Below are 26,841 nucleotides of genomic sequence, written 5' to 3'. Positions count from 1 at the left end.
CTGTGAGTGGTGTTTCTTTTAGTGTATTGCCTCTTTGAAATTTTTGACTAATGCCGTTTTCACATCTATGAACCATAATTGCCACAAACGAAATTTTCTCATTTATTCCTTTCATACAGAACATTAACTTGACCAGCTTTAAGCGTTGTATAATGAAAATGGATCTAAAACCTGGATGGAAGCAGAAGTCCAGAAAAGCTTTCTAACCTCGTTGTTGGGGAATCCTCATTCTGACTTCATCATTTACAACTTTGCACCCCTACTGGCTTCTTACTGCTAGTCTTTGGAAGTCATTGTAGTATGATGTCATTATTGTCAAGAGCTCAGAGGGGTGACAGGCAGCTGGCCGGTGAGCTTGGGCCCAAAAAGCTGTTTCACATTAGTCCTGCTTGGCCTTCACTTCCACACAACAGCAGAGTGAATCACAGCGCTGGGAATTGAAAGTTGCCGTGCAGACTAATAAATCCCATGGTGAAATGTCTCACCAGTAACTGCATGTCTGTCAAACACATCCAAGTGCAAGATGAAGATAAAAATAATGGTTACCAAACAAGAGCACATGACATCATCAGCTACTATTTTAAATACAAGAAGCCTTCCAGACTAACAGCAATTAACATTTTAACTGCTGCAGAGGCAAAAGACTTGTGATGTACTAACAGCTTGAGCCATCATAGTCTTCTGTTTTTTTGTTTTGTTTTTTAAAGTCTACAGAAGGAACCTTGAAATCAAGCGGTCACAATGGCAAATCTGGGGTAACGTGTTCACCCGCAGGCTAACCGACTGCTTCTTCTGAGCCAGCTCTCAGTAGGACCTCCACACTGTGCCAGTGTACTGTGCTTTAGTGAAAACTTTGAAGCCCTGTGGATACTGCCCTTATTTGTTGTACTTACAGAGGGGATTAAAGAGGACGAGGTCACCCTTCCAACATGAACTGACTGTACTGGACACTGGATGTTGCTTACAGTTCAGAAGCTAAATCTTAAATTGTCCTTCCTGTGATTTCCACTTGCAGAAGTCTTTCATTACTCTTTTTTCCCTTGCCTTAAGGCCAGTGTAGCTATGCATTACCCTTACCACACAGGATATGTTGGTTGTAGACTATGTTTACTATGTATTGTATTTCTATGGACGGACATGATGGCATGCTTGGGATAGAACGAGCACAGACACACGCAAAGGTTTCTGCTTTAACAATAGGTTTTGTTTGGCTGCTTGACTGGTGACATCAGTTGTTTCTGTTTTAGGAGGTGCCTGCAAACGCTGCTGGCCCGTCCTCAGACATGTTACAAACATCGAGTTGTCCCACAGCTCATATGTCCTATATATCTTCCTTGCCCCATAAATATACATTTTCTCTCGTGTCTTCATTGAAATTCCTCCTTGCCACTCTACACCTCCATCTCTTTACTTAAACAATTTAAAATTTATTTTCCTTACTTATTATATTTTATTGCCATTGGATCGGTTTCCTACGAGCCATGTACTGACCTGTCTTTTTGTCAACGCCTTGTGTTTGCTCTGTGGGTGAGATATTTTTATACGACCTCTGGAGTTCCGCTTGTCTCTCTCACGCAGCTTCTTTTTCTAAAATAATTTGGAGGCTGCAAGTAAACTAAAGCTAACATTTAAACCTCCCCCTCTCTCATCACAACTCTTTCACCACCACAAGAGTAGCTGACACCCAGTCCCTAACGGCTGTGCCCCTTTCACGTCTACTTTCAATGCTTGCATGGAGGCAAACGTGTGAGCTTTAATCATAACAAGATGCCTTGCTGCACTATGAATTTGTCTACCATTGAATAAATACAAATTTTGTCCTAATGTCGTCACTGAAATCACTTCAGTACCCTCGGGGGTACTAAAACAGGCATTGTGGTAGTGACCTCTCATGCTAAGGTTATGCTCACCTCCAAGAATTAGCAGTTCAGGTTCACCTGCAGGATGCATGTGCATTTGGTTAATTGTTGTGTCATGATAACAAATAGCTGTCACTCACACCAAAGCAGTTAACACCCAGTTTATATTAGATTTTATTTTTATTTCACTTATTTTTATTCAATATACAGCTGAAAGGTACAAAATGAACATGAGTAGAAATGCTTGAATCTTGATAAATGCAGAGATCAGTGGTGAGCAGAGAGACAGAGGGAAAAGGGGAGAGCACAGAGGCACAATTCACACACATGGTTCTAGTTAGCAGACTCCTATTAAGGACAGTGTGGTCTGGAAGAAACTTTACATTTCACAGTCGAAGGGCATTTTTAAGACACTTCTACTCACCGCTGAAAGGTCACTTTCAGTCATTTCATTTATGCAGGGGAAATGCTCGCTGTGCCATTGAAGCGAACATTAGAGGGCAACGTCGGGAAAGTTGGAGCGCTAACAAAAGTAGAGGTCAGCAGTGGTTTACATAGTAAAGTAATATATAGCCAAGGGAAGAAAACATGTCCGGGTGTATAAGCACCAGCTTGCCTTAGGAATGTGTTGTAGGTCTGCAGTGGTAGGTGAGCTCTTTAGATTTGTTTTGAATTGGCACAGCAGCTCTGGTAAGTCAGCCCTAGGGTTGGCTGATGATATGTATTTCTAATGCTAATACCACATACATGTTCAGCGTTGTTTTTGAAGTGATTGCATTCACCGTGCTATCTCAAACTACTGGTTAAAAGCTGGTACAACCTTTGATGGCTGGAAATGGAGCAAAACGCCACTTTGAGATGAACTTCAGAGAAGCTTAAAAAGTTAGACTAGCAGTCTGAATGCAGAGAACTCTGATAGCAGACGTCTTGGGGGAAGGGAGAGATCAGGTGCCTTTGTGTCTGGGTTTCAAGTTCACTGTTTAAAAAAGCTTTCCTTCGCTTTTCCATGCCTGAGTCCAAAGGATCATTAAATTGAAGAAAAAAAAAGGTCTAAAGCACTTTCACACTCAGATTCATGGAAAACGAGAAAGCAAGGAAACCTTAGTGTAGGTATGTGGGATCGTGGCCAAAGTGGCTTTTGGTTCTTATCTGAAACAGCAAATCACCTCAAGATTTAAAATCCATGACTGGCGTTAATGTGAAACAGCCCAAACACAACTCTTAGTCTGACCCTGACCACAGATCAGGTGTCACAACTGCTGGCAGCCTTGTGAATTTACACTATGTGCCTGTGTAAGTCAGTGATGAGGGTGTTTAGCCTTCATGTAACTCCACCCTTGTATGTATATATAAATGAGTTCATGAGTTGCTAACAGCCTGCTAAGCCGATGTTGGCACCAGATGAAAAGAATTGTGTGATCTTAAGTGTTTGCCTGCGGGGGGAGGTCCGAGGGCTGATTACCAGTTTTGTGTCAACTCTTTGGGGCTGTGGTCAATATAAACTGCAGCTTGATACACAAAAACAGACTGAAGACAGATGCTGGGAAGCAGATAAAGCTGGGAACTCACTAGAAAGTAAATCACATTTGATAATGGTGGGCTTTGGGTTCACATTCATAACAACAGATGTCTTTAATTAACTTTTTCTCTCCTTTATAAATCCACTCACTTCAGAATGGGATTTCCAGCTATTCATTGTGGAAGGGAGTGTAGCTGGCCTAAGAAATATCAAATGCTATCACTGGAGTCATTTTATTGTATGAAGCAAAGCATATAAAACAGGATTTCTTATTAAGAATAAGCCTTCATGCATTTCAGTTTATTCTAAATGACGCCGTTTTAATAAAGTGCATTAATGATTTCAAAGGAACACTTGGGGAAAGGCTTGGGTGAAAAAAACTGATGCTTTGCTCATGTTGTTACATTCAAAGCAGAGAAATTCTGGATTTGCACCCCACCTTGCTGACTACTGCTTTTGCGCCTTTGTCCACTGTCCTTCTACAAATGCATAACTATAAATCTGACTCAAGAGAAAACAATGGAGAAGCCAAGCCAGAATCTTAGGATGGTAAATGTAGCCCTAGCGCATGGCAACACAAGCCAAAAGTGATGTAATTATTGTTAATGTGCTGACTGGACAGACGGGCTACGGAGAAGATGACTTTCTCTGGAAAATCATGAAAAACGTTGCCATTGTGTACGCACCAGAGGTTTCAGATTTCTTTGGACTGCATTTGAATTTGAAACCTGGTTTGGATCTCATATTTCAGAAACTGTATTTTTGAAAGTTTGTCTTTGCAGCTCAGGAGCTAAGTCACACTGAAAAGCAGAGAGCTAACAGGACCAGCCTGAAATACAGCAACACGGGAGGAACAGGTAATGCTCCTGTGCTCATTACTCTGCCGAAGGAGAAGACCAAAACCAGTTATTAAATACTGGGTGAAATACATGAATCACAAAAGCTGGCATAAAGTGTTTTGTTTAACTATTTGTTTCCAATGAATTCTGCAGTTAAGACGCAACGTTTGCTTGACATGAGCGTATCAACCTTGTTTGGCTTGAAACGACACTTCAAAAGTTATCTTTTTAAAGTCACAAACAGCAGCAGAGCAAACCTGACTGTCACTCGTCATGTCAGCTTCACAGCACCTTATTCACTCACTAACATGTAAAGTTTTGTCTCACATATCCAAACCTCCATTTTCTCTTCCGATTGTCATGACAGACGAATCAGGTCTAAATCAGCACAGAAGTCTTCGATTGTGTTCCCAGGCTCGGCTACACAGGTTTCAATTGTGGGTACAAAAGAAAACAAGAAATAAGAAGTCCAGTAATAAAAAATAATCAGTTTGCACCGTGGTCTCACAAAAAGAAGTTATGCAAAAGTTCATATAAAATCATATTTTGCCATAATTTTGAGACATTTTTCCTTCACAAATCATTTAAATATAAAAAACAATACAGACTATAAATAGAAAGTACTTTTTTTTTTTACACAAGGCACAGGTACTAGTGGTGTATGTGTCTCTCTCATAGCTGCTGTTCTTCGAACAGTATCTGGGCGTACACTGTGCCACTACGTGATGCCTTGGTCTCTGGAATTGGCTTCACCAGATCCAGCTCTGCGTAGGTCAGGTTCTCCTCCACTATCCTCGGCTAGAGATCAAAGAGGACAGAGAAAAATAAAGATGGAGGAGAAGGAGAGAGCTAGTTAGCGGTTAGAAAAGGAAGGCTAGAAAAAAATTATAGAACTGCATGAATACATTACATTACTAAAGATGCTGTAGGGTTTGGTAAATCACTGGTTTTGGTAACTTGGAGCATGCTGTGTGTAAACACCACCCTGCAGCAGTTCTGGGTTGAGGTAACCTAAAATTTAATTACCTCTTCAAGTATTTTATGACATTACCATACCAAGCTGCCACAGAGCCACTTCATGCCAACAGCAATGAAAGATTGGTTATGTGGCACAGTTTTTCTGGCACCTTTGCCCTTAGACATTCTGCTTAACTGTTCATTTAATTTCAAAGTTATATTTCAAAGTTTTTGTCTGCATTGTCTGGTTTTCCACTCTTTTTTCAGTTCAGTTCAGTCCTTGTACCTTACCTTAAACATGCAAAAAAGGACATTGCTAACTGATAATCAGGCATGAATGGTACTCACCAACACTACTTTTCTTGGTTGAGGTTTTAAAAGTTTCGGTTTGTGTGTTTTGTCTCCAATGGGAACTGCACAAGGGACAAGACAAGTTGTTAACTGAGCCAATAGAAGGTAGATACTGTTGTAACTGGGAATATTTGAAGGTCCCAGTTGTATTGCCATGCTTCCCTACAAAAAAGTTGGGATACAGAATGCAGGGATTTGCAAATAACTCAACCCCAATTCAAAATAGTACAAAGACAACCTAGGAACAAGAAATTTGTTTCAGACGGACAATATGTTTAGGCCTTCGGGGAGAACTGCATTAAAAACAAGGCAGACATTTTATATCACAGCAAGACAACCCTAAACTACGTTCATCTATCTTATAACAGTGTGGCAACATTGCTTGGTAATAAAAAAGCAGCAAAACCCACTGAAAGCATGTGGTGGAGTAGCTAACATAAAATTACCCAAAATTATTAAGGCACAAAAGACACAAAAGGAACGCATTTCAGTTTTCAAAGTTACTATAATTTCTGTAATTTGCTGATAATTGTCCTAAAATGTTTCTAAACTAGGAATTCTGGTCATTCTAAAATCTTTTTTAAGACTTAGGCAGAGTGAAAATCCAGAATAACTTTTAAATTATCCATAGAATTCCACTTGCTAATTAAGAAGTGAATTTGGTGTGACTCAGCATTGGTTTAAGAGTGGGAACATGTTCCCAGCTAATTTAGGAAACCGCTCCATAACTAAGTGTATATGAGGAATGCCAGTGTATTTTCATATTTAGAAATCTATGAGAACAACATGAAGTCAGAGCAAACTTTTAAGTTGGGATTTTTCTTACAGTCATGTACAAAGAAACAATCTTCACAGAACTCTGTACAGTCCTCTGAAAACATTATGCGCACCCCATGATTTAGCAGCTCGTGGAACCACCTTTAGCTGCGACAACTTGAAGTAATATTTTCTATATGACTTCATCAGTCTCTCGCTTTGATGTGGAGGAATGTTGATCCACTCTTCTTTAGAACGTGGTGACAGTTCATTAAGGTTTGCAGTCTTTTGTTTATGCACAGCTCTCTTAAGGTCCTGCCACAGCATTTACTGTGTGGAAGCCCGGTCTTTAACTGTACAATTACAATTCTTTTCGTTTTCAGCCGTTCTGTTGTATAACTCAATTTTGACAAGCTTTAGCTGTCAGGCAGATGACCTCCATTTGGCTCTAGAATACTGGTATATAGAGTTCATAGTCAACTCAACAAGTGAAAGCTGCTGTAAATAATTATTATAATATGATGTGTTAAATTTGTTTAGATCAGAGGAATAAGGTGTGTTTTAGTTTGGCTTAGCTGTAGGCCTGAGAGTGTGTGTGATTGTTTAGAGAGAAAGGAATTTATGGACACTGGGGGTCTGCCTGCCATAGAAGGAGACAGGAAGCTACAGCTGGGGGTTGCTGATGCTGATGCTTGTACCTTTAATAAAACTCATAACTGTTATAAACTTAGAAGTAGGTTTGTAGGAGACTCTCCACCTTATCTGTAAATGTAAGACAACAAGAGGCCAATGGCCCAGTGGATGCAGAGTGGGGGTCTCAGTGTTTGTAATATGTTAACTCTGTTTTCTATATTGTGTAGAGAAATTTGGTGTAGCTCGGGTGAGGAGATTACTTTTATGACCGACAGCAAGTCACGTACGCAGAGACACACACACAGTGCTTTGATTGGTATGACGCACCCACACCCACATGCACACTCACTCACGTGCACTCACATAGACACACGGGTACGCGCACACACAGGCACACACGTGCTCGTGCATACACACAGAGACACAGAGTTTGCAGTACACCATGAGGGTTTTAGGATGGGGTCGCTTCTATAAAGCTGACTGTAACAAACAGAGGAGTGGAAGATTTGCAGAGGGACACCGGCCTTGCACGTCTCCCCTTCTAGAAGATGCATGCTTAAATGAAGATGAATAAAGATGAATAAAGGTTTTTGTGAAAATGACTACTGAGGTCCGGTGCCGTCTCTGGATGCCTTGAGGAATAAAAGAACCAGGGTGAAACTGATTTCGTAACACTGCCCAGACCCTGTAGTTACAAAACAAGTCATGACTCTTCCACCACAACCCGTGCTTCACAGCTGGTATGTTTGGTTTTCTTTTGGCCAACATTTCCATATGGTTTAGTCTGTACAAAGGACATTGTTCCAGAAGTCTTATAGTTTGCTCACATGCAGCTTTGCAAACCTAACCTGTGCTCCCATGTTCATTTTCGAGAGAAGGCGCTTTCAGCTGGCAGCCCTTCCAAACTGTCAGAATTTTAACATTTAACATGCTCACAGAGGCTTGTAGAGACTAACATATAGATCTTGCATTTTTGGGAATTTGCTAGGATACTTGTTCCTGGGAATATTGTGATGTGTTACTAAAATGCCAGAATTTCTGCATTTCTAGACGTGGTCACAATTGCTGATCAGTTAATCAAATGTATTTAATGAGCAGAAGGTGCCTGCTCCCTATCTTCTTAATTCCCATGGGAGCACTAAGGGTCTACTTAGATTTTCACAACTATATGTTCTGCTATTGCAGAAATTATAATATAAATATAATATAAATATCTGTAAGACTAATTTTAAGTATTCACTCAAGTTTTCCAGCATGTTTTAGAAAACATTAAATCAGCAAACTTGTGATTACCTTTTGCCGGTATCTCTGGTGGTATCTCCTCTTGGTAGTCTCGGCTCCTTTTCTTCCTGTATCTCCTCTCCTTCTTTGGTAGAGCAGGAGACACACTGATCACACTGGTGACTGTTTCTCCTGAGCTGTAGTGGAATCACATTAGCAAAGGTTCAGTTTATGTGAGTGATAGTTGTTTTTTTTAATTATTATTACAATTTTGTAGATTTTTTTTAGAGATGGCTTGCTCTTAAACCTTTACCTGTTTTGCGGGCTTTTGACCAAGTGGTAATTGTCTGCAAAGACAATATCGGACTGTTATTTGAAAAAGATGAAATCATAGAAAAAAAGAAGAAAACGGCAACGTCAGAAAGAGTTACAAGAAGACTAGACTTTAATGCTGCTGACCTTTTAGCCTCTTCTTCCTATGTATGTACTGGCAGGTCACTGTCACGGTGAACATGCACATGCACAGCAGACCCACTGAGCAGATCAGCACTGCACACAGGTACACATCTGAAAAACACAAACAGGCATGCACCAGTCCAACACTGCAGGAGCCTGTACTGTAACTTTAACTGTGCACAAAAATGTAAATGGAAGAAAAAATGAGAACATGTTTGGCCAAACTATTTCAAGGTACTGGAGTACATCCTTTGGGTTGGGCTATTTTTATCTACCAAGGACTATACAGTGCCAGTTCACCACACAAATGCAAACACACACATTCACAGACTAAAAATATCTGCACTTACCTTCAAACAAGCTCCACAGACTTTCTTTGGCCTTGGTGGCCGGTAGGACATGCACTACAGTGAAAATGAGAGAAAAGAAACACATGAAGTCCGTAGTCATCACTGTGGGTTCCCTGCTGCCTGATTACACACCGGCTCGAGTTTAAATAAAGCTAATTGCAGGAGGACAGGGAGTCTATTTTGGCCTCCTCCCTGCCTGATTTTGTCTCTGATTCACCGTCCACAGTTCAAAGACTAAACATCTTATTGAGTCAGACATTAGCGCAACAGTTATGCATCTTTGCAAACTTTCACCTCACACTCAGACATAATCCAACGTTAAGAAAAGGGCAACCTCTGCACACTTTGGCTAAACACGTCGCCTCAGGCTTGTTTCTTCTCTTACATGGGTTGTTAAGTTTCTCGTCTCCAGACAAAACATCACAATTGACCCAAGTAGCACCGGGCTTTGTGTGGCCAGCATACGTCATTGTATAAAAAGCTTTGAGTGCTCAGGTAGAGTAGAAAACCAGTCCATTTAACATTGAACATATTTCTAGTGAGTATTTCCTGAACTTGATGATGGATCATGAAATAAAATGAAATGCATTGATCTATTCCGAAATTAGCATTTATCAGTAACCAGTATTATATCATTAGCGCAGTATTTAGCTTTTAGTTCCAGATTGGTGAATATAAATGTTAAAAAAGTATCTTTTTGTGAGTTCTTTGCAACACTCCATCCAATCAACTGGAAGCTTTTAGAAATTGTTGTTGCTGTGAGTAGCTTACATAAAGCAGCTGAACAAGTGAATTTAATGTCTGTTGACTTGACTAAGTTGATTGATTAGCTAGTAGGCTAATTAACATTAGCTCCATGAGCTAGAAACTTGGTCTCTGGGCCTTCCCAACTTAGCTCATTAAATTAAATAGTGTCAAGTATGTTTGATTTTATGTATGTGAATGTATGTGTAAACATACACACATGTACAAAACATACATGTATATAGTATTCTTGTACAGTATGGGGTTTACTCTTAATCTGTGTAAGTTGATGTAGCTACTGCGTCCATTCGTTCATGAAATCCTTTATGACGTTTCCTGTTACTGGGTTGGTGATTTGAAGCAAGATGTGAGAAGTAAGGTGAAGATCTGAGTCTGAAACCAAATATTAATTGGCTTGTCGATCACAAGTCAATAGATGATAACTACATCCTGGACATTCTTTTCTGAAAATAAGGGTGACTAATTTTTTTAAAAATTAACTTAATGTTTTATTCCTTATTAAGTAACTGAGCCCATAAATTAACAAGAAAAGTGCTTGATAAACTCATCTTTGAGGGATCTTTGTTGTAATAGATTTCTATAGGACCGGAAGTCCTTTTGAAGTCACAGGTATCGCCCCCTAGTGGCTATTTGAAAGGACACATCTTTAAGGCAGTTCCATTTTGGCTTTCATTTTCAAACCCGGAAGTTACGTCCATATTTGTTTTTACTGTCAGAAAATGTTACACCACCAAAAATTAAAAATAACCATGAATGGAGAATGAATGCATGTGTAATTTGAATCCAAGACGTGCTGTATGTGTCCAAGATGACAGAGAAAACATGTTTCCAATGCTCCACATGAAATTTCACCCCACACACTCACTCATTTCTCCACCCCATCTGACCACAGAAGTCTTAACACTGCTGTACTTTTGCTGGGCTGGTGGCAGGAAGCTTGTGAAGTGACACCCACCAGTGCATCTTGAAATACTCTAAACCACCAGCAGCTGAGGACAGGCAGGCTCTCCACAGGCTTTCCCACAGGCACACTGGGTAACTGACAAATAAGCAAGTATGGAAATAAGCATACCTCAGATAATCCAGAAGCTAAAATATCTATATGCAATGTTTTCAGGATTTTTAAAATTTTATTTCTTCAGATTTTGGCTTCAGAAAATTCATAAATATTGGAAGAAGCAGCTGTGTGAGACAAAAAATGCACACAATCACAAATTTCACCATTAGAAGATGTCAAGTATGACAGAGTAGTAAGAAGTTTACAAGAAAGTCTGAAGTCAGAGAAAAGAGTTTCTGCAAATGCCACATGGTTTAAGATCTGAATTTCTCTAACATGATACCTTTACAGAATGTAAAACTGCAGATGGCACAAATTTTTAAATGCACAAACCAGCCACGCTAGATCCTTCCCAGTCTGCAGTAAGCTGAACTGTGCTTTTCATGCCCTGTGTAGTCATTGAAGAGTTTGGACTGAAGCAGTAGTCCTCAGACTGTTTGTACCTTTGTATTTAGTCACCATCTGTGAACCCACTAATCCTAGACTGACCGTATGTGACCTACATTCTGCTGTTTGGAAACACAGCCGTTGAACTTTAAAAAAAGAAGAAGATTGGATAACTATTGGATTATAACTGTCAGAATCTAAACCTGTGATGAAAATAATAATATCAGACTCACTCTTCTGTCCAACTTCCTTTGACAGTTTCCACTGTTGACCATAGATATATTCATTCTGATACCTCGCTGGCTACTTTTAATGCATGAACACAGATATTAATATACAGCAGTCCCTCGTTTATCGCGGGAGTTACGTTCCAAAAATAACCCGTGACAGGTGAAATCCGTGAAGTAGCCACTTTATTTTTTACAATTATTATAGATGTTTTAAGGCTGTTGTTGTGATTTGGCGCTGTATAAATGAAATTGAATTGAATTGAACTGAATGGAAATTAACTCCTAAACCAACCATCAAATGACCTGTTTGAGCTGTTTTGAGCCAGTGGTCACCAGGGTGTTTCTGACTACTTTGTAGGCCTGTGTGACTGGAGGTTAGCAATCAGTTCCACAGTTACTGCCAGTAATGTACACTGTACAGTTTGCCTCCTATGTAATATGCCATATTTTATATGGTAACACTAACACTAAAATTAAATTTTCCCTACTATCACCTTTGCTCATGACGAGCATAAAGTAGCATTAGTAAATAATGATAAATAAAACCAAAAGTCTCTGAGATCCAACAACAGCAAAAACACTTATGAGCCAAAACAGCGTCTCACAGTGAGCTGCTAATTTTCTCAGTCAGTATTTAAAGCAGTCAAAATAAATGGCAGCTGATTTAATATAAAGGCAAGCCCTGCCTTCATTGTAAATTATTCACAGGCTCAGTCTTGATAACATCTCTGACATTTATGTGGGTTTTTGTTTTTGCCTCAGGTTCGGTGTAGCTCTGTCAGTGCAGATGCACATGCTGGAATAATCAGAAACTGGATAAATCTAGAGTGCTGTATGCCATAAAACTGCCTTTTATCCTCATATTGAGAATGTCTTCATCCTAGTGCAACTTTTGAAAGGCTCCATCACGCTACAGTGGAAACATTCATCACTCTCCTTTTTTCATCTCTCAGAGGCTCGGCGTTGTCTTCGGCTGCCAACTGTCTTTCAGAGTTGTGGCTCTTTTTGTGCACCAACAAACCCAACACTGTAAACATCAATACACAGACGTAGACCAGACTGAATAATGATCCTCTGTGACTAAATCCATCACAGAGGATAATTTACTGTATTATAAATGACCAGAGATGAATGTAAGTACACAGCCACATTGTGTGTCTAAACAAAGGTTTGAAAAATGCTTTGAATAATAAACCCTTTAACTTCCTGTTGTCTCTATGAATCTTTTCTTCTAAGAGTCAGTCTGTACACTTGTTCACTGTGTCCCCATGTCCCCTTTATGGACACAAACATAGACATACTTTGTTGGCTTCTTAGTCATATGTCCCCTCATAGAAAGAGCTATAAAAAGATGTTTATGGTTCTAATTTTCATTTTATTTTTCCTTCATTCCGACTAAACCCATACCACATCCGTGTGCCATGTACCTCTAGTTAGCTCAGAATGGCCCATATGTTTTACAAAAATACCTAAGAGTACACTTAATTAATGCCAAGACGAGACCGTGCCCACGTTCTACACTGCCCTAAGTTTTTCTACAAAACCCTGCAGCCTTTCTGGGTGTGTTCTTTTTAGCAGTATTAAGCAGAGTAATTGGGATTTTGTTTGTGTGAGATTGTGGAAACACCTGGTCACCTGATGTTATCCCAGCATAAGAATTCCATGAAATTTGATGAAATAGAAGTAACTTTACTGAAATGTAATACACGATGAAAGCAGTGGGATTATTCTTCCTAAAAAGGAGAGGTTTTGTTTTTTATGTCAAGTCCACCACACCAGCAGCATTATGAAGCACTGCAGGCAGCCATCAAACTAATGGAATATTTTCTGAGTTTGTCAACGATTCTGAAGTTTGCCAGAGAGAAAAAATGGAGGAAGAAAGACTTTAATAAGTACATGAGTAAGTAGCAGCACCAGGAATCTACAAGTCTGATTAGCAAATTGTGACGAATGTGTAAATAAAACAACTTTTTTTGCTTGAAAGGGCTCCATTCACAGACATATCAAAGCTTGTTAGAGGTCACTGGCTAGATGTGAAGAATAGCGCTCCAGAATAGATGAAGTATAACAAAGACAAAAGTCTACATAAGGAAGTTGAATGGACAGCAGAGGCATGCGTTTGTGTTGCATGTGCCTCTGGTTTCTGACTTTCAGTCACTTTTAGGTTAGCTATAAGCAACAGAACTATTAAGATTAATGTTTAGCAAAACATTTTTTCAGAACATTGTTGTTTGCCTTATTACATTACTGTTATAGAGCAATCTTCACCTTTGAGCAGGAAATGTTTCCATTTTATTGGTTCTGATTTATTGACAGCAGCGAGATAAACAGATCGAATCTGAGTACAGTCTATTGTGTCTGTTAAAAAAGAATTCTATTGAACTGCCCTGTATGCTGAAAAGTTTATGCTACTGGGTTTCCAGTGTCTTAAATGCCAAGAGTCTCAACATTTAGACTCTTGGCATATGTAACAAGTAAGGCGAGAGTCCACCCTAATGTAACAAAGTGGAGGCAAATGCATGTCGAGAAAACTGCCCCTATGCTCATAAAAATTGCAAAAACTCATGGTCTACATCTCAGTCTCTATGGGCCTCAGTTAGTATGTTAAACATGACAGTTTATGACAGCGTGCTTAGAAAAAAGCTGAACACGTATGGCTTGTTTTGAAAAGGATGCCAGGAGAAACCCTGTTCTCTCTAAAAAGAACAGGACAGCACAGCTTAGCTTTACAAAGCTACACCTGAACAAACCGCAAAACTTATGGAACAATTAACTGTGGACAGATGAGACCAAAGTGGAGATGTCTGTCCATAAGGCACAGCACCACATTTTGTGCAAGCCAAACACAGCATATCAGAACAGCCACCTCATACAAACTATCAAGCACAATGATGGACGGGTAATGATTTGGGTTTTTTCTTTTTCAGCCACAGGACTTCGGCACCCTGCAGTCTCTGAGTCGATTATGAAGTTTTATGTATGCCAAAGCACTCTAGAGTTAATTGTGAGGCTGTGTTTCCAAAGCCAAAACTGGGTCATTGAACAGGGCAATGATCTCAAGCACAGGATCAAATCCTCACAAGAAGTGATGCACAGCTAGGTGGTGGTGAGAGATCATAGAAGGTAAATGACAATCCATGTCTTCAGATGACTATGGATGTAATAACCATTGATGATTGAAAGGAGGCAGAATTCAAGATAAACTTTTCTCTATTGCCAGATGAGCATGTGAAGTGACTACCAATGACACTGAAGAAAACCGGGTCATAAATACATTAGACGGTTACTTTAGCAACCGGAGCGACCAGCCGTCAGCTTCAAAAGCGAAGTGCAAAGAGTTCCAGTGTTCACACTGCTTAAGAAAGAAAAAATAACACATTTTACTGACCTGAAGTCATGTTTTAAAGGAAGAGTGGTCGAAATAATAAATTTATACTGACTTTACATTCCAGTATAAAAGGCCTTTAGGTGACTGCTGTGTTTTGGCACTAATAAAAAAAACAAACTTCATTTAAATCGAGTCTCATAGAAAATGGTCACTTATCACAGTTACTGCTGCTAAAGGTGCTTCTACAATCATGAGGTGTACTTGCCATGTCCTAATTGCAGTATTGAAAAATGACACAGTAAGCTTCTTTATTATTATCATCACTCAAGCCATGATGGAATGGAGCTTCCTTGGATGAAAATAGCTCCCCACATCCTCAACCACAAAAGGTTAAGAGCCCACATGAGCCTGCTGCCCACTCGACTGTCATTGTAAATGAATATTCAAGCTCTACCTTCCTGAGCACAGCTATCTCTTGTTCCATTTCTGCTGAGTCTCTCTGGGCTTCCTGTCTGTTCTACTTTAGGGAGGGAAACTCAATCTCAAGGCCAGTGTCAACAGCTCTCAATAGGGACTCCGTGTCTGCTTCGCCCCAGACTTGGCCACAAAAGTCACAGCCTGTAGGAATGCATTCATGGAAAATGCGGTGATCAAAATGTGAGGAGGAAGACACCGTATGGTTATAAATTTAAAATGGAACTGTATTCGGATTGTTGCGAGGATAAAACACTCTGACTCAACTGATTATTTCAATAAACTATTATTTTCAGAATGATAATTTCAAGTGCTTTCTGTAGCCATTAGCATTAGTGACATTATTAACGAATACTCTTGCACTCTGAATGTGTATTGTCCACTTTTATCAGACCATGAAGAGTGGACGAGTGTCGACTTGCTAGTGCAGCCAGTAATCTTTTCCCAAACTCTCTTGAACTGTGAATCATAGCTTAGCGACCATAACAAAGCACGAGAGGTCACTCAAGAACTGAATGTCCAAAATGTGGTCTGTGGTTTTAGCAGGTTTTTCAAGCAAAAGTGTGTTTACCCTCACTTACATAGGATACAAATATTAGCAAACTCGGCTAACTAGGTACTGTTTGCAATACTATAATATCCAAGTGTTATTTCAGATGGTAAAGATTACAGGTCATATTACAAAAACAAGTTTATTTTTCTTTATGTCCTTCTTCCCTTCTTCTCTTTGTCACGTCTTTTTTCTTCTTGCCAAGAAAATGTGTTTGGCACAACAGTGCATTCAGATCATGATTCTGCTTGCTAGCACTACCAGACAGGTAAAAGTTTAAAAAAGGTTTTAGGTACATACAGTATATTTTTACATCCTTTGTAGACATAACAGTCAGATCTACCATATTTCTAGAACTAACTCACTGAAACTGATGAAACACGAGTCATTTAGAAACATCAGCGATAACATTTTTATCTTCTAGATGAAACGGTAGCATTAGCTCAATTATTAGCTTCCTTTTCAACAACCAAAACCATGATAACTGATCACAAATCTGAAGCCTGATTTTCTCTACCTGTGCTTGCGATTGAGGTCATATCTAACCCCTTCTACTAAGATCTTATTATTAGACTTTTATGTATGCTACACTTATTATTTACGGTATATTGCTATATTTAGCTTATAGATGTCGCAGGTGAGACAAGAACAAATAAGAGATCAACAGAAACTGCTGAACGGTCTCTGCAAATCTGGCACAAATTAAAAGCAGGGAAGAAAAACTCCTTTTAAAGATGCTTCTGGTTTTTATGAAAGCGAGTGGATTTCTGAGCAGTATCTGGTACCACTGAATGTGTCATCCATTCCATTATGTGAACGTCTCATGTGGTAGCAGTGGAAACCTCACTACTTTCTTGCTGCTCTGTCTCCACGATCATTTAGTCAGTCACAGCCGCAACTTGTTGAGACGGAGGATCGGATCCTTTAATCGGCAGGCTTCTTCACTAACCAATGACATTCCCCCTCCCAAATCTAAAGCAGGATTATGTTTTTGCTCACTAAACCCACTTCAGCAGCCTCTTCAGCCTGATGCATTACATCATCCAGCTATGGTCACACACTACTGCTACTGTTGACACATAATGACCCCTTTAGGTCAAATAGCTATCACAGTTGACATTAACTTGAGTCTCTTAAAGTCTATAAGTTTATGAATGTCACCAATTTACTTTAAGCCCTTAGTTGGAGGCTTTTGTGACCCCTTCAATTTTCTGCCAGATGCAGTCCAAGGTAGTGACAGTGTTTTGTTGCTGCCAGTGGATTATCTTTGTAGACAAACCTACAACAGCTTAAACATTTTTTTTTTAGATGAACTATTAACAAACCTGCATTTCTCATTGCTTGTGTTGTGGTTGTAGAGATAGCTGTCAAGCCTCCACCCTCCACTATCAAAAGATTTGAAGACTTTCTAAGAGAAACTGTGCCGTAATGCTGCAAGCCACATACATTCCCAAATGTTTTAGGACAATTTCCACATCCACCAAAATTTAAAGATCATTTATTTTTCCATCAAATAAATTCGACATAAACTGTAATTTTGCTAATCCTTTATTCCTTAAACATAAGGGGCACTGTGTATGCCCACTAAAATGGATGGATGTACAAAGTGGGCATTCAATTTCAAACTCTGGATTCACAAATGGTTGCAGAGGAGTCTTTGTGAAAGCATATGCGAAACAGGTTTAACATGCACACGTGTTGAAGTCTACAACTTTTCAAGGATGTAGACTGTAAATGCAGCAATATGCTTTTGTGAACATCACCTAGTGTTTTCAAGTGTAACCATTTCATCTGAAGTTGATTTGGATCTTCAGTGTGGCAGTTTTAACAGGCCACCCAATGTGAAGTTCCAGCCCAGAGTTACACAGTTTCTTAACAAACCACTAACTGAGGAACGACTCAGACGCCTGTGTCTCTGCCTGCTAATGAGTTGCTTGGACCATTTTCTGAATCATTTGAAGTTTATGAATCGCAACTAAATACTAGCTGTTAGCAGTGTCTAATGATAAGTTACTATATTCAGTATAGGACTACCCAGTTTTTGCTTACAAAATTACATCTGTCTGTCCTATGTATTTATTATGATTATTTCAGGTAACAGTCCCGGGTCTTCTTTCTCATATTTTTAGTGTAATCATGCGGCACATGTTTTAAGTTGGTGAAAGGTCTAGAACACAAACCCAGACTCAGTGTCCGGATAGTTCTACAGTGAAGACATGCTGTTACAATAGCTGCAGTGTGCAGTTCAGTATTGTCTCACTGAAATATGCAAGACCCTCTCTTAAAAGGATGTGATCTAGATGGGAGCATACGTTGCTGTAAAAGCTGGATATTTCAGCACTCATGCTGCCTTTCCAGATATCCAAGAAGCCAGTTCTATAGGCACATACATCCCTATCAGAGATGCAGGCTCTCCTCTTTGGAATTTCAAACTTTGATTAATCTGACCACAGAACACTCTTCATGTTCAGAAACAGTGATTTCTGCATGTCCGTGGAGTGATTTGCTTGACAGAATCATGTCTGTTTTTAATGCATTGATGCCTGAGGTCTCGAAGACCACAAGCTTCTAATATTGATTTTCAGCCTTGTCACTTGTGCACAGAGATGGATGTTCTCCAGCTTCTGGGTCTTTTGATCATAGTATGTACTGTAGCTCATGAGATATTTAAAGTCTTTGGAATTTGCAGATACATTTGTCAGCTATACACTGATGAACCTGTTCCCATCTTTACTACTGAGAAACTAAGATGCACTTTTCATACTCAGTAATATTACTGACCTTTTCCCAGTTAAACTTTTTAGCTGCAAAATATCCCCTGTTGAAAGTTATTGTTATCCATATGACCTAAAACTGGGTGTTACCATTGGGAACCATAGTTTGGATTGGAGCATCCCTTTGATTAAATCTATAAGCACCACTCTCACATTTACAAAGGTCCATATGTATTGACCCAGTCAATGGATCCGATTCTAATATGGTGGTTTATAAATCACTTATAAATCATCAAATCTCAAACAGTAACTATAACTACAGGGAAGTTCCAAGATAGCAAACCAAGCCCTCACCTCTGAGCTCAGTAGCAGCAGTGTAGTTGGACGAAGCTTTCCAGCGAGCCTGATGCTTTTTAAACTCCTGCACCCGGCACATGTAGAGCCCCCGGTCCCCCTCGGACACGTTCAAGATAACCAGCTCAAAGATCTTCCCCTGTTTCACCACTGTCAGCTTCATCTTTGGCCATGGGAAACTTTTTGTGTAGTTGCCATAGAAACGCTCCTTCCTCATATTGACACGGGCGATGAGGAGTTCGTCTTCTGGTTGATCTGTGCTCGCTGGTAGAAAGGTCCATTTAACCACAGGTAACGCTGTGTTGCGACGTCGCTGGGAAACAACACAAGTAAGTGTGATATTTTCTCCCTCCTGGGCCACCGTGAAGGGAGAAGGGGTGATGGTAGCGTTGATGGCCAAACACAGATCTGTAGAAGTAAGTAAGAATTACAGCATATATTATTTGGACTGTTGGATGCCATTGGCTGCAGGTTGTTTAACAAAAACAATTGTGGCTTCTGTAAAATAATTCTGAATTTAAGTGATTAAGATTAAGTTAAGGAACATGGTGCAGAATTCAAGTCTTTGCAGAGATTAGTTGTTCTAATGTAAACTTGCTTACTTATGAACACGTTCAAAAAGCCATCTTTAAAGTAAACATTTCAACTTGCACCAATGCATCTGTAATCTTTTAGTAGCAGTATTTTTTTAATGTGCTGTAATATAAAACATCACTTCGTGGAATTACGTGCAATTTACAACATTTTTAAACTTTTTTTTCCCTGTTTTTTTCTCTGTTAAGCCACTCAGCACTGACCCATGAATCATTCGAGCATAAAGGAGGCACCTGAGCCACTGTTGTTTTTATGTGTAACACCTAAGTAAGTTTAGGCACCTTGGTACCCATAGCAACATAATTTGTTCTCATTTCTTTAGCTAAACCTTTGAAAAATGCAAGAAAACACAGTTTGATAGGCAAAAACGTAAATATTTTTTGCACCAATAAGGTGATTCCCAAAGAGCAACACGAGTGTGATATTTAAAAACCTGCCATATATTGGCATGGAAGAGTGTTCTCTAACAAATTTAGGGAAACTGGAGGAGAAAAGAAGAAGTGTCAAGCTTAGCAATGATCTGAAGCAGATGAACGGTGGTTCAACGGTGGCTGTGAACGTTATTAATTTGGACCCAGAACTGACTAATAACGTGAGTCTATTGTGAACAACTTTTAAAATGAGACGCTCAAAGTCACTGCATCGTATCAAAAGATCATAAAAGTGCTCTGAAAAAAGTTTTAGTTTTGGGGGGTCAAAGCTGTACCGTTCACAAAAAGTGTAAAAAGTGTCCATATTGTATCAAATGTAAGTGTGGGCAGCCTAGTGTTATTCATCAGTAGAAGAATACATCAGTGCATAGTTTAGCTTTTGATAGTAAATGCACTGAGAAAGAAAAGCCATGAGCATCACAAATCAGAGCTAAATATCTACACACTCCACAGTGAGTTTGTTGTTGCTCAGCAGCTTTCTTCCCTCTCAAGCTGACAGCAGTGTTGTTTTTGGCAGCTGTGATGACATACGTGGGATGATGGTTGAGGAACAAACTTTACTGCTGCGCGTGTTGTATGGCATTATATATGACACTTCTGCTTTTGTCAACTTTGGGCACATTTCACAATCCCCATTTTCCACGACACGCAAGCGTTTTACTGTCAAACAAGTCACATGCTTTGAGCGCAGTGCATAATTACAATCAGGGCTTTCCCCCCCAGTTTTGTCTTTTATTTGGTCTTGAGTGACAGAACAAAACAAGGAAAATATAGCTTAGAGACTGTAAAGTGCTGCTGCTGTGATGAGTTACTTAAATCGCCTGAAAAGAATGTGGAGGTGAAAATGTAAAGTCTGTTTTACTTTCAAACACACACACAGGAAAACCACCAATTTTCACTCTGGAATTCCCTCCAATCTGTGCAAAGATATGCCGCGTTGATAAACTGTGTATTCTATTGATAACACACTCTCCAATCACACAAAGCTGCAGAAACTGGACAAAGACATGCAGTGCTGAGTTTGAGTCCACAAACCTTCTGACATAATCGGGAATATTTTTCACCACCTATTTATCCATCACTCTAAAATCTTTCCCGATTTTGAGATGTTTTCGTCTAAGTTTCTCTGAAAAACAGTGGAAAGCATTTTGTCTCCACCACATCCACTTTGACATGAAGCAAAGTAAACTTTTTCCTACCTGCAAACAGAACTCGGGTCAGGAAAGCCAAGACCACAGAGGAGATCTTCATTTTCCACAACTGCAACCTCCATAAACTCTCAGTTAAATGCATGTGAAGAAAAGAAGCCCCAGGTTTCCTCCTCCTCTTCTTCTCCTGCGCCTCCGCCTCTCCAGCTGAGGCGTGTAACATGACACACTGGACTCTCTGTTTCTAGTCAGAACCTCCCCTAATCCCTCCCACTTATGTCACACTCAATGGGACCACATTTGGCAGGCTCACATGAGCACATTTGCACATATAGAAACAGGCAGGTGAGCATATGTGTGTGTGTGGGTGTGTGTGTGTGGGTGCATGTGCATGCACCATCTCTGGTTCTGGTAGGAGGACTGGGAAATGTAATTTCCTGTGCAGGAAGGAGGGTGGGGAGGGGAGTGTTGTTTAGGTTGACGCTGAGCAAATCACACTTCCAGCTGTGGAGGACAGTAGCCACAGACCTCAATCAGGGCTTTTATTTTAGAACACACACACACACACACATGTGCTGACACAGAAGAAGGAGGGGGAGGGTTGGTTGCAGACTCTGTGTGCGGGAATCTTTGCATTAATTCAATTTTTCCTAAAGCACTTCACTGGGGCAGTAGTTCGTCCTGCTTTCACAAAGATCCCCAGACACTCGTGTTTAATATTGTGTCTTTGCAGGTCTGTGTGTGTTCATATCTCGAAATTCTGTAATTTTGTGCTGGTAACAAGATCGCCTATGAATTTTTGTACATCAGTCTTTCTGCTTGTTTGGACTGTTGGAACACTTTGCCGGCTTTTATCAAACCTCAGAAAGCAGCGCTAGGATGATCTGGGACATTTCTGATTTGTAGATAAAGGACTGAGGCCTCTTTAAGTGCTCCTGGTCTGGCGACAGTTTGACCAGCCTGGATGTTCCTCTGACAAAGACGTCCCCACTTTGCGAAAGCTCTAGAAGCTCCTGGAGTCAAAATGTTTTCTAATTCACTAAATAAGAGAAAAGAGGCAGAGATCATTGCTAAGCTTTTCTTCCGACTGTTTATCAGCTCTGCAGACAGTTTTTTCCTTCTGTGTTCAGCATATATAGGAGAAATTGTTTTTTCAAAGTGTAATACAAAACTTGTTTTTCTCAAGCAGCCAGCCCACAGTATTGGCTGGAAAGTGAAGTAATATTCAAGTTGTATGAAGCTACAGACAAACTTCTTAATAAGCTGTTATGTTAACTGCTGTTGGCCAGTCACAGAATATGCAGTAAAATAAACAAGTTAAGTACACACACATATAAATAATCTAAAGATTTATATTCTCACAAATGTCTAAAGTGTGAATAAAAATATTGCAGTGGTTGAGCCAAAGGGAGAACAAAGCAGACCATCCAACCCAACCCATCAGCTGGCTTTGTTGAGTATGCTGAGAATGATGAGTAAGAGCTTCAAATGTGTGAATCTCTGCTCCATAGAGAGTGATACAGAGTATCAAGTAAACAAGATGCATACATTATTAGAACCATGCCACGACCAGCAGCACATCTCCTTCTAATCTTAATGGAAAAGGTGTAACTTTCAACACTTTCAACTTTTCCCCCCAACAGTTTCTGTATAAGAACTGAAAGAGCTCAGTCACACTGGCCAGGGCAGTTTAGAAACAAAACAAACAAATGGCTCAAAGACCCTAAAATGGATAAACGGATAAAAGTGGGTCCATTTCTGCAAACAAACCCTTTCACTCACCAGCCCTTTGATCCAGTTCATTGCCTGTTAGCAAACAGACAGAGTATAAACATACGGTGCAGGTCTATAAATGATATGTTTCTGCAGAGTATTGAATAAATAGGTGAAATGAGAGCTCAATATTCTTATAATGTTCCAGATGTTCCTAGTTTTCATCTGGGTGAAAGTGCAGAAGTAGTTCAGTGACTGTGTAGTAAACATTGTGACTTCAGGATTGACAACATCTGCATGTTATTACTCCGTGTCTGTGTGTAAGGTTTCCAGGATATTAGACGGGGTTTTTAATGAGTTCTTCATGTGTCTCTGAGCTGGAAAAGGCAATCCCACAAACTTGGCAAAAGACTCAGACTTCTGATTTGGGTGATATGGATCTTATGCCAAAGTAATGGATCTACAACCTGAGCACTAACTCTGCTTACAGTGAGTGCAACAATAGAAGACGTTTCACCTTATACATAATCTAAAGTGTTTACAATTTTAATATTGACATCTTATAATAATGATACAGGTCAGATATTCAAAAACAAATGTATCATATGTTATTATTTTATTTATATTCCTGTGCCTGTGAGAGTTCACTGTGACTATAGTCCAGAGACATGGATGTTAGGGTAACTGGTACCTACAAATTGGCTTTAGATGTAATTGTCTTTCTATGCTAACCCTGCGACAGGCTAGAGTCCTGTCCATGCTGTAGCACACCTATCCCAGTGTCAGCTGGGATAGTTTCTTCCCTCCTTTGCAACCCTGAACTGGGCAAACCTGGGTGATGTGGTGTGATTAAATTTAAGCAACTAGAATGCCAGAACTCAAGTGAAAGCTCAGAAACAGCATTTCATCATTATAATTTCATTACTTTTTATTATTTGTTGTTACCCAGCCACTCGAGTGCAGTACTGAAAGGCTCCACTGTGCTTGTTGGCAAACATCGCCCCCTTGTGGAAAAACTGCCAGCTGCGTCTTTCCGGGTGCGTGGTGTTACATAATTTTTGTGCAGCTCCTGTGTCAGTGGAGCCTATAAATGATCTGAACCTATTTATAAGACCTTTAAAGCACACCAACGTTCCACAGACAAATAAAACACAACAAAAGCACAAAGCCAGTCTTCTTTAGATATCTTTTTATGAACATCATTATAACAAATGTTACAGAGCAAGTAAAAGAGGTAAAACTCAGTGTTGAAATTCTGCAACAATTCCAACACTGAAAAACAAAAAAGGCCGCCAGGTTGATGTTTCGCTTTTTGCAGGGTTCACAGCATCGTCACTGTGCCGGACCTCCGTCATCACACGGCCCTGGACACCGCTGCATCAGAACGTTCTGATTGGCTGAGATGGCTCAAAGAGTGCAACTGAGGCTGTGGTTGAGAGTAGATAAAATTTAAGGCCATGTGCACCAGTTGATGCAAACATTTCTCTTTTTAAAAACTATTTAGACTCCATCCTCATGTCTTCCTCACCGACATTTATAAAACAGAACAGTAGACAGATGAGCTACACTGTGTTTATCTGAGGAGCTTGGAAAAAAAGTGAGTGGACTTGTTTAAGTTTCCTTGAAGACGTTTCACCTCTCATCCGAGAAGCTTCTTTAGTTCTGAGACCAAATGGTGCAGAGTCCCAGCTATTTAAGCCCTAGTGACCTACAGCCATCCCGTCTGTTCAAAGATCACAGTGGACATAGATGGCATCTTTCACTCCTCTTTCAAACCATCTCTCCTCTCTGAACATTGGCATCTTTGAAAGATTGACCTTTGACCTTTAAATGCAGCTGAGACAGCTGAGTCTTGTACTGTCAAGGTGGCTCTTCTATGTTGTGCCATGCATTTATGAAGTGGCTGTTGGGTTTCTCCAATGTAGACGTCTGAGCACTCCTTGCTGCACCGCACAGCATAGCATACATTACGTTGTTTAGTTCTAGCAGCTAGATAGTGTGCTGGTAAGACTACATTCCTTTGGAGTGGGAATCGCAAGTTCGATTTCCGCCCGGTATACAGTAAGGGTCCTGGCTTGACCCCCCCATGCTAAAAAAACCAAACCCTGGAATGGCACGGCTATGGCTGCAGCTCGGACACAAGCATTACACTATATGTTGTACTGTGTATGTGATAAATCGTGATAAGTCGCTTTGTCCCTGGGATGTACCAGATTTTGTCTGAGGTTGTGGCTGGGTCTGAAGTGCACTGGGGTGCCATGAAGAAGCGTTGTAAGGTTTAAATAGCTCGAATGAGAGGTGAAACGTCTTCAAGTACAGACGCTTTTCTTTCCAAGCTCCTTAGATGACCATGACCTGGATGACTGAGAACCTACACAGACATACATTGTGTTTAGTCTTATTGTACACAACTAATTTACGAGGTTAACCACCCTACCTCTGAAAATCTTCTCATGTTGACATCTGTAAGGAAGCAGGGGGGAAAGTTGCACATTTTAAAATGTGTGATGCATTTAATGTGGCATACTTTTGCATTGAAAGATTATTTTTGCAAGTAGTAATTGGCTGTAATATAACCTCACAGTCCATCTCACCTTCATTGTTTTGACTCACTTGCTTCCTAATGATGCAGATCTTTGTTATAATGAATACAGCAACTAACAACAGGCCGATCCCACCTCCGATCAAAACGTACTTAATATCTGAAAGAACAACCAGAGGAAGCCAAGCAGCCATTAACAAACAAGGTAGTGATGAACGATGGGAAACCTGCATGTAGTTTAGATGGAGTAAAGGTATCCCAGTTAGAAAGTTAGCTATAATTTAGAGAAGTAAAACCAAAATCCCTCACATGAAGACCGCTAGTACTGCTTTTTACTGATAGTCACTAAATGGCTCTCATTTTATAGACAGCTCTCATTCAGCTGTCTACAAAATTAGAGCTCAAATTGAAAGCTAATGCTGAATTACTCTGAATGGGAAATGATTCCTTTGAACTGTGCTTGGAAATAAACAAACCCACGAGACCTGGGTCACTCCAGAAAGCAGTTACACTCATGACTAAACACCTGCGAAGGAACAGAACACAGTTTGGGGAATGCCAGCTCATGTTTGCCCCTCCTGATATTCTGAAGAGTGTGTGTGTGTGTGTGTGTGTGTGTGTGTGTGTGTGTCTGTGTGTGTGTGTGTGTGTGTGTTTGTGTGTGTGTGTGTGTGTGTGTGTGTGTGTTGTGTGTGTGTGTGTGTGAGAAAGAGGAGAAGGAAGAGAGTAGATGTTTGATTTCACAACTTGTTTACTTCTTGTAGGAGTAAAGATCTGAGGGTCACGCTGCTCCTGCAAATTAAATTGCATCATCGGCGTTTGCAATTTGAATCCTGAACATATCTAGGAAGCATTCAGGGAAATGGGCTACTGCTGGTCAGAGTGAGAAATCCCTCACAGGCAACTTCAACTTTACTGCCAGTTACTGGTACAGATGATCACTGATTCAGAACCAAAATGATGGGAAGATTCAATTGTTTAACATTTGAAATCTGACAAAGATTCAGGTGAATGTGCATGAGAAGTTCAACATACATCAGTAATAGTTCACAATCAACTATTAGGGAGCTGCAAGCATTGCAGTTTATTGTTTTTGGGGCTGCATAGTCACAGACTAGTCTAAAAAGCGCTAACAATGGGCATGTGAGCATCAAAACTGGACCATGGGGCAATGGAAGACGGTGGCCTGGTCTCATGAATCATGTTTTCTTTTACATTATGTGGGTGGGCGGATGCCGGTGCAGATTTGTCTACATTCCCTGCCTGGGGAACACCTGGCACCGATGTGCACCATGGGAAGATTTGGGCAATGTTCTGCTCGGAAACTTTGGGTCCTGCCATCTGTGTGGATGTTACTTTGGCACATAAAACCTACCTAAACATGGTTACAGACCATGTACACATTTTCATGGAAATGGTATTCCCTGTTGGCTGTGGCCTCTTACAGCAGGATAATGCTCCCTGCCACAAAATAAAAATGGTTCAGGAATGGTTTGAGGTGTTGACTTTGCCTCCCCAGATGTCATCTTGAGCTTCTCTGGGTAGACAAACAAGTCTGATCCATGGAGGCCCCACATTGCAACTTACAGGACTTGAAGGATCTGTTGCATGTT

The 26,841-nt window shown here is 40.2% G+C and overlaps 1 protein-coding gene across 1 annotated transcript; it reads right to left on the bottom strand.

Moving 5' to 3' along the window:
- Window positions 1-758: 758 nt before the first annotated feature.
- Window positions 759-21,531, bottom strand: vstm4b (V-set and transmembrane domain containing 4b). Its single transcript, XM_005923823.2, has 8 exons — window positions 21,025-21,531; window positions 18,801-19,208; window positions 8,942-8,995; window positions 8,595-8,702; window positions 8,449-8,482; window positions 8,208-8,332; window positions 5,523-5,587; window positions 759-5,015 (listed from the first exon to the last, which is right to left on the bottom strand). The coding sequence occupies exons 1-8, from the start codon at window positions 21,194-21,196 to the stop codon at window positions 4,890-4,892; spliced, it is 1,092 nt and encodes a 363-aa protein (XP_005923885.2). The 5' UTR covers window positions 21,197-21,531; the 3' UTR covers window positions 759-4,889.
- Between the last annotated feature and the right edge of the window lie 5,310 nt (window positions 21,532-26,841).

Source organism: Haplochromis burtoni, unplaced genomic scaffold (assembly GCF_018398535.1).
Source record: "Haplochromis burtoni strain Fernald_Lab_line unplaced genomic scaffold, NCSU_Asbu1 Contig_71, whole genome shotgun sequence".
NCBI lineage: Eukaryota > Metazoa > Chordata > Actinopteri > Cichliformes > Cichlidae > Haplochromis > Haplochromis burtoni.
This window is presented reverse-complemented; position numbering and strand designations above follow the sequence as displayed.